Below are 19,161 nucleotides of genomic sequence, written 5' to 3'. Positions count from 1 at the left end.
TTACACATAATTTTCGGAGGTCAGATAAATAGAGGGCCTATTGATCATACATCCAAGACTTTCATTTTTGTCAGTGACTTTGATAAGGGTTGTTTCACAGATCAAACGAGAATGTAATACATTTATCACAGCACAGTAATCAAAGTTAGCTGCTGTTACCATTATTGTTGCCCTAAAGCAGTTAACTATAATATATGCATGGTGGAGATTTTTTTCTACATCAAGATGATCTTGATTTATCATATTTATTGAATACATTGCACATGAGTTAGAAAAGAAAAATTTATGCCCTCAAAGCATGAACTTAAAACTAACAAGAACATCTGACTGGTAATGCTTACTATATAGCAAAAGTGTTTTTTTCAATGTTTTTAATCACCCTTTGGGCATCATTGGGTTAGACATTCTTATACTGAATTGGCCTTGCCCACACATCTAGCTGATCCTGTTAATATTTACAAATAATATGTAGTGGTATAAATGCATCGAGAATATAAATTCCCGAAGAAATGCCACTAATGTCTGCTGAAAGGCACGTGTAGCAACACAGATTACAAATGCTCTATCTACGCGTGTCTGCAAGGATACATCTTCATTCATAATTAAACTTGATGGTCATTGTTTAGTATGAATCAAGTAGTACTTAACTTCTTATACAAGTCTCAGAGTTCTGACTTATCAAAATGACTATCTATAGCTACATCTCCTTTGGATGATTTATAGACACTGAGCTGGCCTGTCACCATTTCTAAGCAAAATGACCCATCAAGAACGTGTTTTTTATTACTAAAAAAAAACTATATGCACTATTAGAGTATCTTTAATATTCTTAGGACCTATGGATTGATGAGATTAAAATAGGTTCAGTAAATCAATAACCTCAGTGCTCTCTCTCTCTCTCTCCCTCTATCCCTCCTTCCCTCCATCCCTCCCCCTTTCTCTCTCTCTCCATAGTAGAAAGGCAATATGTGCAGCAACCTTTGGAAGACAAAGAAGAGAGATGGAGTTATGAAGGCAAATCTTAGGGTCAGCATGAACTTAAATGTGAATCTGCAACTTACCAGCTCTCATGCCTTAAGCAATGCAATTAGTCTAAGACCCAACTTCCTAAGTTTTAGAATGAAGAGAATAATAGCATTGCTGGGGGAATGAAACAGGGCTAAATATATGGAGAGGCTTTGACTCCATAGAAGGCCTTTGATTTTTCAGCAATAACAATAATACCATCTGATCATCATTGCATTCATTCAGGATGTTTTTGTTGTTGTTATTAAATTTTATTATTTTTGTTTTATTGCGAGGTCAAAAGAAACTTTATTCTTTTCTTTTTTTACATCCATTAAACACTATTCCCTGTTACTGCTACCAGATCTGGGCACACACCTGCTCTCATCTGTCTTACCTGAGGAATTTCTTGAGGTACTGGCGGCTACAGGAAGACCACGCAAACACTCCATTGTTTCCAGTCAACGTAGGAGACATGATGTTGCCTTCTGCCTTCCTGCAGGGGTTGCCCTCACCATCATGAATCATGCCAAAGCTGGGCAGAGGGGAGAGATCACCCTTCTGTGAACCCATTCGCCAAGGGGTAACCAGGGGGCAGGGAAGGGGGAGATGCACTGAGAATCAATAAACCCAGGTGAGAGATAGTTATTAACACTGTAAGAAAGAGACAGACAAAAACGAGTTGCTATCAACTGCTGTTCAATGTGTGATCTTTGCTTTTAAGTCAGAATTGGATACTCTGAATATGTAATAGAAGTCATGTTGAATAAAATATACCTGCATGTGCATATTATATATACACTACATGCACCTGTGTGCACGCACGTGCACACGCCCATGAGTGAGTGGGTGCGCGTGCATGCATGTGTGCACACACACACACACTTCTAAACTGGTATATCCAATGAGTCACTGTGTAAAGTGGTGTGCTTCCTCAAATGCTACAGCTATTACTCAAATAATGTTGGAAAGTTCTATGTGTCATTGTCTCCACACAAAATTACATGCCTACCAAAATGAATATATCTTATTACTCTCAACTTTTCTCATTGCTAACTCTAGTATCATTTCTAACTTTAGTCTCATGAAAGCGAGATTTATGAATACCCATTACAAGAATATTCATGTACATGTCACTGACTAAAAGAATACCCAGGATGTACAACAACAAAAGTTTAACCACATGTAATTGTATTCAGGGGATTTATATGTCTCTGTTATTGATTGTTTCCTTGGTGTAAGGGATGAGCTGAGAGGTAGCTTCACTGAAGTAGTAGGAAGGGAAATAAGTATGGGGAAGACCTGAGAGTTGTTTAAACAACAGGCAGTCCACTTGTGCAGACAAGAAATGCTGTAACACAGAGACACTGACGAGATGGCCTTGACAGAGCCTTTCTTACAGCCAGACATTATTCTAAGAATTTTATCCCATGTATCCCACCTGAATCAATAATAATCTTGAGAGGAATGCTGGTGAATCACTTGGCCAGTTTTCAGATAAGGCTGTGAACCAAGGAGCCACTTACTTGTGCCCTGACTCGTGAGCAATGGTGAAAGCCAGGCCAAGTCCCGTATCTTCATTGATGGTACAACTTCGATACTTACTGCACATTCCGCTGATGGGTGCAAACCCTGTAGAGAGATCGGGTTCAAATGTCAACCGGAGGGGGGAGCACAGATGAAATCCACTCTGTTGTCCTCGAAATTTTCCACACAGTTTTAGTTTAATGGATTTGTTGTTGTTTTGCAGGAAAATACTAATGGTATATGGTTCTCTGCTTGTCCTGGATGACAGACAGACAGACAGACAGACGACAGACAGACAGCTAGCTAGCTATTCCAACTATTCTAACTATTCCAATGCACCATGTTAGCTGAACCATGGTGATACTGTCCTAACACCGGATACATTTTCCAAGAGAAAACACACATCTTGGTCTTTCTCTAGAGCAGAGAACGTGAAATGCTCATTTTTCTCCCAGCTACTACAATGTGATAAGTGTTCCCAAAGTCGCCTCCTTCCAGAAGCAGTTATAAAAGCAGTACAGCCGACTCTGGATTCCATGTCAATCTATATTATAGGGTGTGGATGTCTTTCTTCTCAGTTTTGTGTCTTTACAACCAGTAGAGCAGTACAATGTAGCCATTGAACTTTAAGTACATGCTTATGAATTGACCACACCCATCCCATGTGAAAATCTTCAGGGAAACAGAATATGAAGACCCTTATCCTGGGTGACTGCAGCCTCAGATGCTAGCCAAACACCACGCCCTGCTCTATCTCTATGTCTAGTATGCGTTTGTGTTCCTGTAGAGAGTTACAGATAAGGAAACTGGGGCCCAGAAAGGGGAAATCAATGCATTTCAGGTGGCACAGTCAATAATCCCAACTTCAGGAATCATGCATCGTTCATTTGCCTGCATTAGAACATGCTGCTAAAAGTCTGAGCAGTTTGTGGGTTTCCTGATGATGTTTTTGTCTTTCAAAGTCTTTCCTTATACTTTGGTCTCTGGTTGGCTCTTTCTCAGAAGATCATTTCGAAACATTAACAATGCATTGGTAACCAGATATTACCTTATGCAGCTCAAACTCAGAATAGGAATTTCAAAGTTCACTTTTAAAAGCCCTTCTCACGAAGCAATTCCCAAAGCAGTTGTGCTTATTCAAGACTGTGATTAATAGTGAATTAAAAGAGGCTTGTCTTCCAAGGTATAACATGAGACATTAGAGAGAATTTTTAAAGCATTAAAAAATGTTACATAAAGCCCAATCTACTTTTATCACTAATAAACCATAGGGGATTAGAAAGTACGTTGGAGAAGAAATGATTGGTGAAGGGAAACCACGTAAACTTTCTCAGCTCCTTGTCTTACCTATCCATCTGCACCACGGTTGCTAGTTTCTGCTTTCTGGTTTTGTCAGTGCATTGCAGTAGAATACAACCATGCTCGTTTGTTTATGCATTGCCTGTGGCTGCTTTTGCACGAATGCAATTGATGAGTAATTACCACAGAGTGATGGTCTGCAGAATATAACATACTTACTCTCTGGCTCTTTACAGAGCCCTAAGTAATCACCAATTCATCAAAAAAGGTGGAGGAGAGGCTAAATTCCAGTTATATGCAATGGAATATAGAAAATGCAACACAGGTATAATATAAAAACATATATAGTCATTACTCTCAGTATCCTGTGCAACTTTGGATGAAGTGAGTCCTTCAAAACCAAATACCTTGAGGAAGCCCTGGTACCTAGTGGGACAGCAAAGCACCACGAAAATCAAGCAACTTGTCTCCAGTATCCCAGTTCTATAGTAATGATGCTTATGAAACAACTTGTTTAGTTACACAATGATGCGTCATCTTACACCTCAATGAAAACCGAAGAGATCAGAATACGTAGCTCCCCATTCCACACTGCGCTCACCAGGGTACCATGAGGGTACTCCATAGTCAGACATGGTTGTCATGTACTAGTGTATATAATGTACATTAATGATGTTTCAATCAACAGTGGGTTGCTTGTCCATATGACAGTGATCTCATGAGAGTATAGCATCTAGGAATGTTGCATCCATCTCTGTAATCTTCTCCAAATGTGTCCCTGTTATTAAGTAGGGTGTGACTCTATGTTTTCAATGAGCTTCACAGGGCACTATGCATTTAATACAAAATTTCCATACTGTGCTTTTTACCAAGTAGGTGTGCATGAAGGATCTAGTCATACCATACCTAGAGTGTCGCACGGCTCATTCTTCCAGGAGCAGATATCAAAGCCTGTGAGCAGGATGGCATGATCGTGCCTCTTGCCATTCTTTCCCACGAGGGCAGACTGCCATTGACAAAAGCTATTCAGAGACTGGTCTGCATGGTGGTTGATCAACAATCCTCCCTATTGGAAACCCACGCAAATCAGAGTGTAATTTTTGTCAGAGCCATAAACACGAAATGGTAAACGCTCATAATTGTTCAAGCAAATACAATGTTTCAGTAATATGGTTTTACAAATCAATTCTATTTCTACCAGCAATAACCCTCTATCCATTAAAGGTACCTTTCTTCACACCACCAGGTACCACCTTTATAAAATCTTAGAAGATAATAAATGAATGTGTGATGATGTCTTCAACAGAGTATGTAACCAAGGCAGTAGCCACAACTTATTTGCCTCTCCTGAGAGATTTCCAGCCAATGGTTTGGTACATCCTACACTACAATCCATCAACCAACCATCAATACAATGTCCACTGAGTGAATGAAGTCATAAGACTCTAAAAGGCAAGAGAGGGATTACCCTTACAACAATAATTTTTCAAAATGTTTGCTCAGTCAAAATGATTGAGTCGGGGGGAAGGGGAAGGTTTTAAGATAAGATCTTTGATCATCACTGAATTGGGGAGCTGTAGGCTTCAACGGCCTTGTGCAGTGCATATATGGAGAGACGAGAGGCAAAAATGTCACCTAACTGATGCATGTCCTCCCTTTCTAAAAATCCCAGGGATAATTTGATAAGTCATTAACCTTTGGAGCTGTCCACACCTGGGCAATTGGATCATTTTCTCTGTTATCTCTGTCTCCCTGCTTTTTGAATTCTTTATCAGGGTTATAGGTGAAGAGAGAAAGCCCCATCGGGTATAAAAACAGTCCCTCAGACTGGTGATCTCTGTTGTCAAAAAATACAACTTAAACATCAAAGCACTACAAAACAGTGAGGGGCATGCAATTTGACACGTTATTCTATGTTCTGGTTTTGTCATTTGCCCCATGCCAATGTCTTATACCTCTCAGGAACTGATTCAAGGGTGATTAAGCATTCCTTGCATAGTCTCCATAGCACAGAAGAATTACAAGCACATTCTACTGCTTTTTCCCCCCATCTATTGTCAACCTACTCTTCTGCATCTACCAAGGATGGCCTGGTATACCAAGCTTGCAAATTCCAACTACCCCTTTCCTCTATGACCTTGTGAGTCCTACCTAGTATTTATATCTTTCATCTTTTCTTTATATTATGTAGGCATTTCATAGGTGTGGGCCACTGTCTTGGCATGCATGAATGCATATATTAGTATTGCCTATGTTAATGTGAAAACAATGATTTCTGTGGTGCTGTAGGTTAATTTTCTTGGTTTCACAGTCCAACTAGACAGCTCTTGCCTTGAGGAAAGGGATCCACATAATTTCAGATTTTCAACTATCATGACTATTCCATGGCGTGGCTGGAAGACAGCAGAATGAATGGAGAAATAAACAAAAGATTCCCACTCACAGGTTCCTGCTCCAGAAGAATGAGGCTCACCACAACGATGTTGATGTCACTGCCAATAGTCCCATCTTTAAACAAACTGGAAACCTGGTACAAGGAGGAAAATCAAGTCTCAAAGAAATGGAAAAATGTATGGTGAGAATCAACCAGACATTGACAAGTGTGTCGGCTTTAATTTGACAAACCAGGTACAACCTTACGAATCCATTTCTTAGGATTCATTGTCAGCCTCCATAAAACCAGGTGGCTGCATCTCAGAGTCCATCAACCCTGTTGTATGATTTAGAGGGACCAGAAGGCCCCTTCCTTAGGGGGCCCGGAAGGGCTCAAGCCCACCTCGCTTACCATGTTCATGACTGTGAGAATGTACGTGGTCACGTTTCCCTTGCCATGCTTCTCCACCATCTTCTTGTCTGCCACCACGAGGGTTTCCACATTGAGGCCCCTCTGCGACTTTCCAGCTGACCTTCTGGGCCGCCCTGAGCTCCCATATTCATCAAACCTCAGGTAGGTGTCCTCTGAAGGAGGCTTGGGGGCATCTATGAGGACCATAAGAACATTTGGAAGGAATGTCAGTAGAGGGTAACTAGGTGAGCTCAGTAGACCAAAAGAGGTGAAGGAAGAAGGGAAGGAGGAAGACAAGGCAATGTCTACACAAGGGTAGAAAAACGATGCCACCCTCACTTCACTAATAATGCCATCACCAACACCTGCCTTGATGTTTTGTACCTAATAAGCGATTAACAAAGACCTATTTCATAGATGTGTATTCATGCATGGCTGGATGGACCAGGGGATGGGTGGACCAGTGTATGGGTGGAATTATGGCTGAGTTGACTAATGGATGGATGGACTTGTAGGTGGGTGGAAGTGTAGATCAGTGGATCTATGGATGGGTAGATGGTGGGTAGATTTATTTAGTCACTGAAAAATACTCTGAAGAGAAAAAATAGAAAAAAGAAAAAGACAAAAACAGTAAAAGAAAAAAGAAAAAACTGCAATTCTACTTGGTACAGAAGGCAATCAACAAAAATCAGTAGAGGTCTTTGAAGGAGGTAATGCTTATTACCCTAAAATTATGAAAATATACATTACTAGTCAGAGCTGACTTGATAATATTTTATATGTTATTTCATGAATAAAATACAAAACTCTTATGAAATACTACCTGTGCCTTCTATTTTTGTTTCATCAATGTAAACTTAAATGCAACACACAAGAAATGGTCAAAGGGTGGGTGAATGCAGGCAAAATATTCGAAGTGTATAAGGAAAAATGGCCCGAGGTCAGCTGAGGGGATGGGTGAGGTTGGGGGAGATTGCTCAAGATGCATCGTACTCACAGCTCAAATGAAACCCCTTTGTCCAACTAAAGGATCATAAAAAATAATTTTTAAAAGAAGTGGCTAAATAAAGGACTTTTTAAGCTGATATTGACTTCATTATTGGGGGAAACAAGTCAGGTGTGGGATTTCAAAAACGTGTCATAAAGGGTTTAAAACTTAACAGCGTAATTATACTGGCCTTACTCTGATTAGAGACCTACAGGTGTTTGCTGGGACTGGCACAACACCTGGCGTGAGCGAATAGTGATAAGTCTGGTGAGCCCTGGAGAGATAAAGACAATGGCATTTGGAAAACAGAGGACAGTGATGTTGGACTGAAGTCATAAAGGAAGATTGTAATACTACAACAACTAGTGAAAATCAGCCTTCCACAGAAGGAGAACACAGGATCGAACCTCATGTAGTGTTAGATTTAAAACAAAGTCTACTAAAGTTCACCATTCATTAGCCCTATCGTCTTGGGTCTCTGTTGCTTCTTTCTTGAAAAGGACAGGATAACCGTGCATAAGGTAATCCTACACATTAGCTTTGATGTCTCATATTACATACACAGCAGTACCACCATAACACCACAGTATCATGGATTCCAGTATTACTGGGAGATGCTAGCGGGATGGTCCTTAAAGAGGAGCTAACCACCAACAAAAGCCTGTTGAAATGGTAGAACATTTTCTGTATGATAACTCGCAATGAATGTCCTGTCATGCTCGCTCCTCTCATCCCTAAGAGCCCTCATTGGTCCTTCATTCAGTGCAGTACCACTTACCACGTGTGGCTTCAGAGCCGCTGAAATGTGGCTGGTGAACAGATAAATCCAATTCTTTATTTAATATAATTTACATTTGTAATACTTCTCTCAGCAACTGGAAAGCTTGTACCTTTGAGACAACTGGACTATAGAAATCGACTTTTTCAACTTGAAAACTTGTGGAAATCAAAATACAGATAACTTCTCATGAAAACTGATCATCTGAATTGAAATTGAGCCATAAAAATACACTAAAAAGTGGGGTGCTGGTGGCTCCCGCCTGTATTACTAGCTATTCAGGAGGCTGAGATTGGAGGATCACAGTTTGAAGCCAGCTGAAGCAGAAAAGTCTCTGTGACTCCCAGAAGTGGCTTGCAGCTCAAGTGGTAGAATGCTAGCCTTGAGCACAAAGAGGCTCAGGGACAGTGCCCGAGCCCTGAGTATAAGCTCCACAATTGACAAAAAACAAAAACACAAACAAAACAAAAAACCTAAAAAACTGGGAGAGAGTGAGGGAGGGAAGTGACACTGTTCAAAAGAAATGTACTCTTTATTTGCCGTATGTAACTTTAACCCGTAACTTAACAACACCTTCATAATAACAGTAATTTTTTTTTTGTCAGTCATGGGGCTTGAACTCAAGGCCCTAAGCTTTTTTGCTCAAGGCCAGCACGCTACCACTTTGAGCCACACCTCCAATTCTGGTTTTCTGGTGGTTGATTAAAGAGTCTCACAGACATTTCCTGCCTGGGCTGGCTTTGAACCATGATCCTCAGATTTCAGCCTCCTGAGTAGTTCAGACTACAGACCTAAGCCACCAGCGCCTGGCTAATAGAATTAAAAAGTGAACACTCTAAACACTAGATGTCCCAAATATAATGTGAAAAGACAATGCATAATATTTCATTAGAAATTCTTCTATATGTTGCAATGATGATATTATCTGTTTTGGGGGTTAGAGGGCATGTTTCTAAAATTAATTTGACCTTCCACATATTTAAAATGACTGTTATAAATTTTTAATTTTAATATCTGGGGCTTGCATGATATTTCTATTGTACAATATTGATCAAGAACATTCCAGAGCTCTTACTGGCTCACAAAGTATTCCCAAGAGTCACCAGGCGTGTGGCACTCTCCCCTCCCTTTAGAGCCCATGTTCTTGTTTTCTGGACGATCTCTTCTTCCTGTCCCCAGAAGGAACACCCAACCACACCTACAGATTCACCTCCAATTTGGTTCATCAAGGGATCATCTCAAAGTCTTTCCCAAGAACCAAGGTTGAGACCTGCAGCTAACCCTTAAACCCACATCTCAGTATTTCTGAATTTAACCCAGACAGATGGGCCGTCGGGATGATTACCCGTGCTTCCTTGACCCACCATCATCCAGGGCAGTGGGGAAGCTGCCTAGCCCAGATCCTAACCTGCAGTGGGCAGCCCCACCCACTCCCAAGACAACCTGTGGAGCGAGTCCCTCCTAAGCACAGAACAAGAAAAAACTTTCCTTACATACATTTCTTGCGTCGTCCACAAAAATGTTGCCTTTGCCACCTTCGATGGGGGTAGTGCTCTGTCTCTTGACTCTGGGGTGCCGGGGGGCTCTGGCCTGGGGAGTGACCGGGAGAAGTCTGGTGAGAGCTGGGGTAGCCGTGGTACTGCTGGATCTTCTGCTCAGCTGTTCTTTTATACAGTACATGAGGCTGGTGGCCTGCCGGGGAACTGTAGTTATGTACCTGGGCCAGCAGCTGAGGTAACGGTGAGATGAGGAATTCGTTTTTTCGCGTCTTTATCAGACCTGACTAAAGAGCCAAACACAAGAGAACACATTTGTGATGCCATGCATCCATCCCACATGCGCCCCCTTTCTCCTGGGCCGTTCCCAGCATCTGTGTAGTGACAACTTCCTGTGGAGAGACAGGAAATGGCTCCACATCTACCATCCCAATTTTATCTGCATCATTACATACCTTGTTGCCATGGCTACTAGTAAGGCGGATGGTCCTCCATCTCCTGAACTAATGCTCACTGCTACTATGCTGTCAAGTTTATGTGTGTGTGTGTGTGTGTGTGTTTGTGTGTGTGTGTGTGAGAGAGAGAGGTGGGGGAGGGAGGTGATAGGGATCGAGGTCTTTACACACTCTAGGCATGTACATGTACTCTACCACTGAGCTGCCAGCTAGGCCGCTGATTCTGATGTGTATGTGGGTTTGCAGGACTTAACTCTGGGGCATCTTGTTTGCCTTTGCCTGGCAGATGCTAGTAAACATGGGAGAGGGTGATGAAGATATAAATGCCCACACTAATGTGTTGGTAATGTATTCTATCGTGATTTCATAAGCTCCCATTAGAATGTAGGTGTGGCCCTTAGTGTCCCAGTACCTCAAGTATCTACTGCCTTCGGAGAACTTATCTTATGGACCCACACGGCTAGAACCTGGATGTCCAGATGGATGATTTGGCTCACCCAGTACATGCTGGGTATTTTTTAAAGCTTCACAAAATAGTTCCTAGTCATATCCTCACAGAGATGATGGGAGAAGATCGACAGGCAGAATGAAAGGTTAAAATGAGCCCCACGATTCCAGAAATCGCCTGCATTACGTTCCCAGGTGCCCACCCATCCACCTCTCACCTGGGCCATGGCCTCTAGCAGCTTCTAGTCCACATTCTGAACTATTTACCTACTAGCCCCAAACCTCACCTGTCCTCTCCAACCTGGAGTTCTAACCCAACGGACATCCACTGCTACCCTGGACTCGGTTAGGAATCTCTCTTTGGGGCTCACAGATTCCTGTACATGCTGCTCCCTGTAGGCCTTTGTCCCCTGTCCCTCAGTGTCACGCCATTCCAAACATCTACTCAGTCCTTCACACTCAGCGGTCTTTGTGCACACGTGTGTTCCTTCTCCAGATCGGTCCTGGACTTCTTGGATTGTCTCCAGTGTCCTGGCTTTGACGCCATCTCCTCAGAGCAGCGGTGCTTCCAAAATCTCTCCACTCCCACTGGCAAATAATCTTCAGGCCACAGTCTGCTGGTGGGCTTCCTCAACGAAGGACATCTGTGTCCTGACTTTGGCCAGTCCTCACTCCACGCCCCTCCTTACTTTCTACACAGCCTCTATCATAGATACCACTGGCACATGCTCCCTATGTTGGGCAACAAACAGTGATGTTTATCACCACATGCCAGAGCAGCGGGGATGCAGAGGTCACATCAAGTTGGGGGTATGTAACTAGGAGGTGGGGGACGAGTTCCATTAGAAAAGGAAGATAGGTAGACGTGAGCAGGAATGGGGAGACACCCTGGGCTACAAAGATTCCTTTTTTCACACCTGGTAGTCCACACTCAGCATCAGCGAATAAGATAATGGTCTATACCCTTATGGAACCCACTCCCTGTGTCAAGATTAAACCAGGAAGAGCAAAGAGGACAGGAAGTCTCTGCTCAGTGGCTAAGTCATATGGGGAGGGTCTTATTCTGCACCACCTAGCAACCCTGCCATCTTGGATAAAACCCCAGCCTCCAAGAACTTCTACACAGTGAGGCTTTAGCTGGATTGCTTACCTCACCTCTAAGGCATAATTCCCCCTTCTTTCCTTTTTCTTTTTCTTTTTTAAATATTTCATTGTTGGTGTAGAGGTGATGTACAGAAGCGTTACAAAAGTCAGGTCATGAATACATTTCTGTTTTTGAACCACGTCACCCCTTCCCTCGCTCTCTCCCAGTTTTCCCCTGCCATTCTCACCCACAAGATGTATAGCAATTCCTCTTTCTTAATAACCACTCTTTACTATCTTCCTATCCTGTGTGGTTCCTTTGCTGTACAGCGGTTGGGGGGGTACCCTAATATTAGGCTTTGTACCCAAGAACTGAACGATGTCAGGGTACCATCAGCAGCAGTTAAGATCATGAAACAAACTCTTTGTATAGCCCCAGAGTGAGGCCAGGAGCAGGCTGTGCAATGTCTTCTTTAACCCTACAGCTAGGAAATCCTAGCAGGAAGCAACAGGTAGAATTCAGGTTCCCCATTCCCCCTGAGCAAGAGCCCCTCATCCAAACCATGCCCTCCCTTCTTCCCTTCCCGGCTGTAACAAGACAAAAGGCCCCATTTATAGTCCCCTAAAGACAGAGTGATTGAAGAGGGAGGGAATTTGAAAAAAAAAAAAAAAACCAGTGAATTATCCTGAAAGCCCTCCAGCTTTACTCACTTCCTTACTTGGTTGAACTAATATCAAAGGCTTAAGCTACTTAAGTGCCTGGACTAGACCAACCGGTTTAGAAGCTTTCTATTTTCCCTCTTATTCTATGAAGTCAGTGGGCTACTCAATTGTTTAATAGAAATTTCTATATTGAGAAAGTGATTTTTTTTTTAAAATATAGCCATCTTCTATTGAGACAACTATCTTGGCTCCACACACTGCAGTTCAGAGTGTCAAGAGTAAAAATCTAGACTAATTCTTTGTAGCAAAACAAGAAAAGTCATCAGGCACCAGTGGCTCAGGAGGCTGAGACCTTAAGAATCAAAGTTTAGAGCCAGCTCAGGCAGACAAATCCATGAAACTCTTATCTCTAACTAGGAAAAATCCGCAATGGTAGACATGCCTCAAGTGGTAGAGCACAAAGACAAAAGCCAAGCAAGAACACAAGGCCCTGTGTTCAACCCCCACCAGTACCAGCAGGAGGAGAAGGGAGAATGCTAGCAAATATCAACCTAAGAGTAGATCTCTGGAGCTTACACCCTAGGCCAGTTTGTCATGTGTCACCTCTCAATAAACCAACAGAATGACCTTCTAGCTCACTCCCCTGTTGCCAAACTCTAGTCTTTCTTGCTCCATAGTTACTTTTCCCAAAGCATGGCATTGAACGGTCACCGACCAAGAGTAGGGATATTACGCCCAGGATATTATCCCACCAGGTAGCCTTTCTGGTATTGTCTATCTCTTGTTCCTTTTAGCTGAGCTAGAGCTGCACTGGTTCTACTGCTGTTTGAGAAACAGGAAGGCCAAGCTCCCATCCCAGAATCTTCTGTGGTGGCTACTTTCTGTGCCTTGCCCTAGAGATCTTCTTTCTTTTAGTACCCTCTCCCCATCACAGTCTATCAAGACACAACTAACTCCTGTCATTTTCAACATCAGTCAGTTTGGTTTATCTGTAACATGCCTTATCAATACTTGCTGGTCCCACAGGGAGCTGCTCCCCTCTGTGCTTTCTGTCCTTTGCTCACAATGAGTGCCACAAAGGCTGTGACGTGTGTCTGTATTGCTGACTTTGCATGCCCAGTGTCTCACGCATGGTAGATGCTTTGTAAATATTTGTGGACTAATTCCACCCATCACATAACATGCTCAGTGCTGAGGAAGACCTAAAAATGAAGCAAGACATGGATGCCTAGAATTTAAGGATTCCCCTGACCGCGCCCCCCCCCCGACTATGGAAGAGGAACACAACCGATGAATTAGATCTGTCTCTCTCCCAGGTGCTCATTCTGATTTACAGACCTATCCCACAGGCCCCGGCCCATCCTGCACTTGGTCACAGCACACTCTGAAGACCCCTTTGAAGGGACTATTATTTCTCTAGGTTCTGCTTAGTCCTGGTGATCTAAATCCTCCCACAAAGCAGAGATAATGTCGTACCTGATTCTGTGCCCTGAGGACACAGATGGCTTTGGTGTGGCATTGAGATTATGCCAAAGACCTAAAGGGACATCCTGGACTCTGTGGGAAGGATGAAATTAGGGCGGGCCATCTCTGAGGATAATACTTCAACAGTGGAAAGGAGCCAAAGGTTCGGAAGGGAAAAGCCCTAAGAACCAAGCAATGTGATAGAAAACTCCAGCAGTGCATCCCTGTAGGGATTTTCTGACTCTTATAGCCGTGAAAGAATTGTGAAATATGGTAAGAAGTTAGACAGGAGGAACTGACATCACACGCACACGTTACCTATCATCTATAGTGTATCAAGTCTCATTAATACACCATCTTTCCTCTAGATTTCCTTTTTAAAAGAAATATCTAAGCATTAGAAATATAGGTTACCCACACATCAAAGTCTAGACCTTCTATATCATATCTGAACAGGTGCCTATTTTGCTATAAGTTTAGTATCCCTTGCTAGGAAAAACTCTTAACTCCTAGCAATCTGACCATCAGATTGTTGTTATCTCTTGCTATTTAAGTTCCGTTTATTTGGTTGCTAAGTTTGGGGAGTGAGGAATTCATGTGGTCAACTCTCAATACATGTTGGCTGAAAACAATGTCTTTCCAAGAAGGAACAACTGACAGGCATGCTATATTCCAGCTAGAAATGCACAAATAGGATATTATGTTTGCAAGCTAGTGGAACAATCTTTTGGTGTTTTTTTTTTCTTTTTCTTTTGGAATAAATGATGCTTCTCCATCCCCAAGGCTGCTGCCGGCTGATGCGCCACCAGGAAGACATATGGTTCTACTTGTTTCTGCAGTGGTGATGGGTTATGTCAAGCTCTCCGCCCTGCCCTGCCCTGCCTCTCTTGGAACTGACAACCTTCATTTGTTAACCAGACAGCTGGAACAGGAAGCCATGCCAGGAACCAGCTGTTAAACATGCAGTGAAATACATGCCACGTGGCACCAGCCCATTGGGTGGCCACAGAGAGGGAGGGGCTGGATGACAAGCTGGGATTCATAAGCTCTCCCAAGGGTGACCGCCATGCTGGAGACGGCTGGTCCCAATTTTCTGCAGTTATTTATCTTCTGCTTCCCCTTGCTCCCTGCCTTATTGTAAATCCCAGGAAAATAATCATAGGATTAGGCGATGTTTGCAATTTCCCTTCCGTTTACAGAGGAAGGAAACGGGATCTGGGAAGATCAAAGAATTGCTGGATACTCATAGGAGCGGATCACCAAGGCTCAACAGCTATGCACCTGTGATCCTATCAAATACTACGTCAGGAAATGAACTCCAAGAAATTGAAATGAGAGATGTTTGTTGTTGCTATGGCTGTTTTGTTGTCTTTACATTTGACTTGTGTCTTAAGTCTGTTTGTCTCTGGGAAGGTAAGGGGCAGGGTACCAGACACCATGTGGAACAGGAACTACACAACTTGTGGGTGGGGACAGGAGGGAAAAACTGGGAGGGAGCGAAGGAAGAGGGTGACGCTGTTCAAAAAGAAATGCACTTTTTAAAAATCTGACTTATGTAACTGTCACCCACTGTGTAACTGTCCATCACTTTTATAATATCAATAAATACATATTTTTATAAAAAGGTCCAAACCAACTACTGGCAGGTTATTTGTCACCTAGCATTCAGGCTTTTTTTCTGTCTTCTAAGTAGAAAGATTGGACTCGATGGGTCCTGAAAGTTAGTCTGTTCAGTTTTTCACCTGGGAAGATCAGCGGGTAACTCTGTGATGCGGAAGCCATTTCTGCCGAAGGCAGCAGCTCCCAGTTCTAAGTCCCCGCTCCCTACCCTCCTCTGAACTAACAGCTGGTGTCTGCACACCGCTGACTTTGTGACCTTTGCAGGCATTTCTTTTGGCTGCACTGGGATTAGAACTCAGGGCTTCATGCTTGCTTGGCTAGGACTCTACCCCTTGAGGTATTCCTCCAGCCTGGATTTTTGCTGGTTTTTTTTTCTCTCGAGCTAGAGTACCATGGAATTAATTTCTGCCCAGGCTGTCTTTAAACTGTGATCCTTCAGCTCTAAGTCTCTTGAGTAAACAAGTTGTAAGGGGTGAGCTACCAGCCCCTGGCTGTTGTATTTCTGATGTATTAAGACATGTCTCGTGAACTGAGGAATTTCATTTATCTTTTCTTTCTTTTGTGTCTGCCAGATCATCCAGCAGAAAGTCAATTCCACAAATGTGTCACTTGTACATCTAGTCATTAAAGAGGTAATACCTTGGAGTATTTATAATCGGCCGCTAGTGAAGTAAAGGGAAAAGAACATGCATTCTGAGTCAACTTAGATTCAGGTTCTGACTTCACACTTTAAATTCTTTGCCACACTGGACCCCTTGCAGAATCTCCTTTGGCCTGAGTTCCCTCATCCATAAAATGAGACTAACATAAAATTCGTTTTAGCATTGCTTAGCAGTAAATATGCATGCACGCAGAGTACACTGCTAGGGGAAGGGCATGCCTCAAGAGCTCAATGAATGGTTCACCTTGTGAACAGGAGCCTGGCAGATAAACACAGCCTTCTTAGAAGGCTGGGACAGAAGCATAGTTTATTTAACCTCGCAGGGCCCGTGAGTTTGCAAATTCTTGGTGCCTTCATGCAGAAACAAACTACAGAAGACTGCCCGTGAGTCAAGAGCTCTGTTCAGGGAGCTATCCTCTGGTGCACCCAAATTGCCATTCCCAACAGAAGTGGGGGAAGGGGGGTGAAGGAGGGAGCCTGGGAGCAAAAAAAAAAAATTGCCAAGAGCTAATTACATTCCACTAAACTAACACCCTCTGTCCAGATTCAGCCTTATTAAGCCATGGATTGGAAAACGTGGGAGACAGAGCGTAAGTTGTTAACTCACCACCACACGACCGAGGGGACGAATGACTGAGTTTCCCTCATGCTCCCCTAGATCCTTAGTTCACTCAGCCATCATGCGGGTCTTGTTCTAGTCACGAGCACACTGTGACAGGAAGCCACCACACTGTGGCCCTTTGGCCGCTCTTTGGTTCATTGGTTATAGATCAGGCTGTGTGGGATCCCTTTCCATCTATTCAAAATGTGAGGGGGCTCAGGCCCCCCGCACGGTGAGATGAACTGCACTGCAACAAGCCAAGGACATAAACAATGGTACCAATTGCAAAACGCACACCTTTCAAAGACACGCATGTAGCGGCAGCTCGGCCATCCTCCTGGCGGCCCAGCCACAAACTCCATGCACACTTCTGGCACGGTAAAACAAAGTATTTTAAAAGAGAATTCTGTCTGTCTGCTCCTTTGTCTTTTCCTCGAAAGGGGCAATTACAGAGCACATTATCCATGGCTTCCCAAGATGACACGAAGAAAACCAACGTCAGGATGCTCAGAGTTTTTTTAACTTCTGCCAAGAGAGTTTTATTTGACTCTCCAACCATGGCTAAGATCCTAGGTGACTGGAGATGACAGTCAATATCTACCATTAGTCCATCCACAACAAACAAGGCCGGGGAAAATTGGGCCTTTTCTCTCCAGGGGTTTATTTAAGCGCTGACGACTGCTCTCATGTGCAGCTACAGATACATCCACGTCCATGCAGCCCAGAACAAGACATCTTTGCCTGCGTTTATGTTCTCTCTAGCCTCTCATCTCTCACCAGGATCTCCTACCCACCCCTCCCCCAGCCTTTCCTACTTTCCTGCCTGTTCTTTTTAAACTTGCTAAACCTGTTTCTGGCTTTCTCTAGCAGGAGCACAATGATGATGATGATAAACACCATCTTCCTAAAAAGTCCCATTCCTCTTTTGGGAAAGCTCTTCTCCATCTGCTCAACTTAAACAGGTCCTCCGAGAGTCCGAATTTCATATAGCCACAGACTGAACTCCATGTTTGGGTTGGAAGTTTGGCTCTACTGCTCAGAAGACCCGTGACCCTGTATGCCTCGGTTTCCCCATCATACAGAGAGGACACGTTTAGGACGCAAGCTCGCTCTGGGCATTGAAAACACAAATGTGTTACGTATACAGTAAGTGGTTTACTTGACCACTTCGACTAGTACCTTGGACTCAGCCAGCACTGAGCGAGCCCACTGCATTCCCAGCTCCTCTCTGGAAGCACTGTGCTCCCTGATCCTCTTTCCCTACCAGCAGTCAGGTCAGCAGACCTTGCTATTTCTAGTTTTCTCAGAACCAATAGCTAGAGACTGATGCATAACAGATTCTCAGTAAGTATGTGTTGATTCAATGAATAATGTCCAAATGCACTGGGATTTTTTTAACCTTTTTTTCAGGGGGGAGTGTAGTAATGGGGTTTGTACTCAGGACCTGCTGCTTGCTAGGTGAGTGCTCTGCCACTTGAGCCACAGCCTAAGCCCTGCTTGCTTTATTTAGGTGGTTTCAGATAGGATCTTGTGTTTTTGCCGGGTGCTAGCCGTAGATTATGATCCTTCTATCTCTGCCTCCCAAGAACCTGGGGTTATGACCCAAAAGATGCTTTTGCAACAAGAGAGCAGCTTCTAATGAAACTGACATTCATTAACTAAATGAAGACATCTTTAAGGGGGGAGAATCAGGGATGTGATTCAACAGCAAATAAAAACCAAGAGTAGCCCCAGCTTGGGGGTCATCTAGATCCACAAAAGGGAGATAAGATCATAAGATCACATATTACTTTTTCCTTCCTTCCTTTCTTCCTTCCTTCCTTCCTTCCTTCCTTCCTTCCTTTCTTCCTTCCTTCCTTCCTTCCTTCTTTCCTTCTGTCCTTCCTCTCTCCCTCACTCCCTTCCTCCTTCCCTTCTTCTCTCCCTCCCTTCCTCCCTCTTCCTCTCTCTCCCTCTCTCTCTCTTTCTCTTCCTTCTTTCTTTCCTTCCTTTCTTCCTTCCTTCTTTTCTTTCTTTCCTTCTTTCTTTCTTTCTTTCTTTCTTTCTTTCTTTCTTTCTTTCTTTCTTACTTTCTTTCTTTCTTTCTTTCTTCCTTCCTTCCTTCCTTCCTTCCTTCCTTCCTTTCTTTCCACAGGGAACAGTAATCTGGGAAAGTCTTTTAGTGACGGATGGTGGCTATCCAATTAAGTCATTCAGCAACTATTGAACATTTAGAATGGGCTAAGCAGTGCCCTAGGCCTCAAGCCTTAGGCTGGTTATGGCCCTAAGAAGCTCAAGTTCTGACCAGGG

General features: G+C 43.3%; 1 protein-coding gene across 1 annotated transcript in view; it reads right to left on the bottom strand.

Moving 5' to 3' along the window:
- Nucleotides 1-19,161, bottom strand: part of LOC138825086 (A disintegrin and metalloproteinase with thrombospondin motifs 18-like) — a 97,676-nt gene that overhangs the window by 51,552 nt on the left and 26,963 nt on the right. Inside the window, exons 3-8 of the mRNA XM_070019458.1 lie at nt 9,880-10,165; nt 6,617-6,810; nt 6,275-6,358; nt 4,738-4,897; nt 2,532-2,637; nt 1,403-1,540 (exon numbers count right to left, since the gene is read on the bottom strand). Of these exons, the coding sequence (XP_069875559.1) occupies nt 1,403-1,540; nt 2,532-2,637; nt 4,738-4,897; nt 6,275-6,358; nt 6,617-6,810; nt 9,880-10,165 (968 nt within the window). The remainder of the gene's footprint in view (nt 1-1,402; nt 1,541-2,531; nt 2,638-4,737; nt 4,898-6,274; nt 6,359-6,616; nt 6,811-9,879; nt 10,166-19,161) is intronic.

The sequence above is a fragment of the Dipodomys merriami genome, unplaced genomic scaffold, assembly GCF_024711535.1.
Source record: "Dipodomys merriami isolate MVZ:Mamm:240054 unplaced genomic scaffold, mDipMer1.0.p SCAF_134, whole genome shotgun sequence".
NCBI classification, from domain to species: domain Eukaryota; kingdom Metazoa; phylum Chordata; class Mammalia; order Rodentia; family Heteromyidae; genus Dipodomys; species Dipodomys merriami.
The sequence above is the reverse complement of the archived record's forward strand: the minus strand, read 5'-3'. Positions and strand labels throughout refer to the sequence as shown.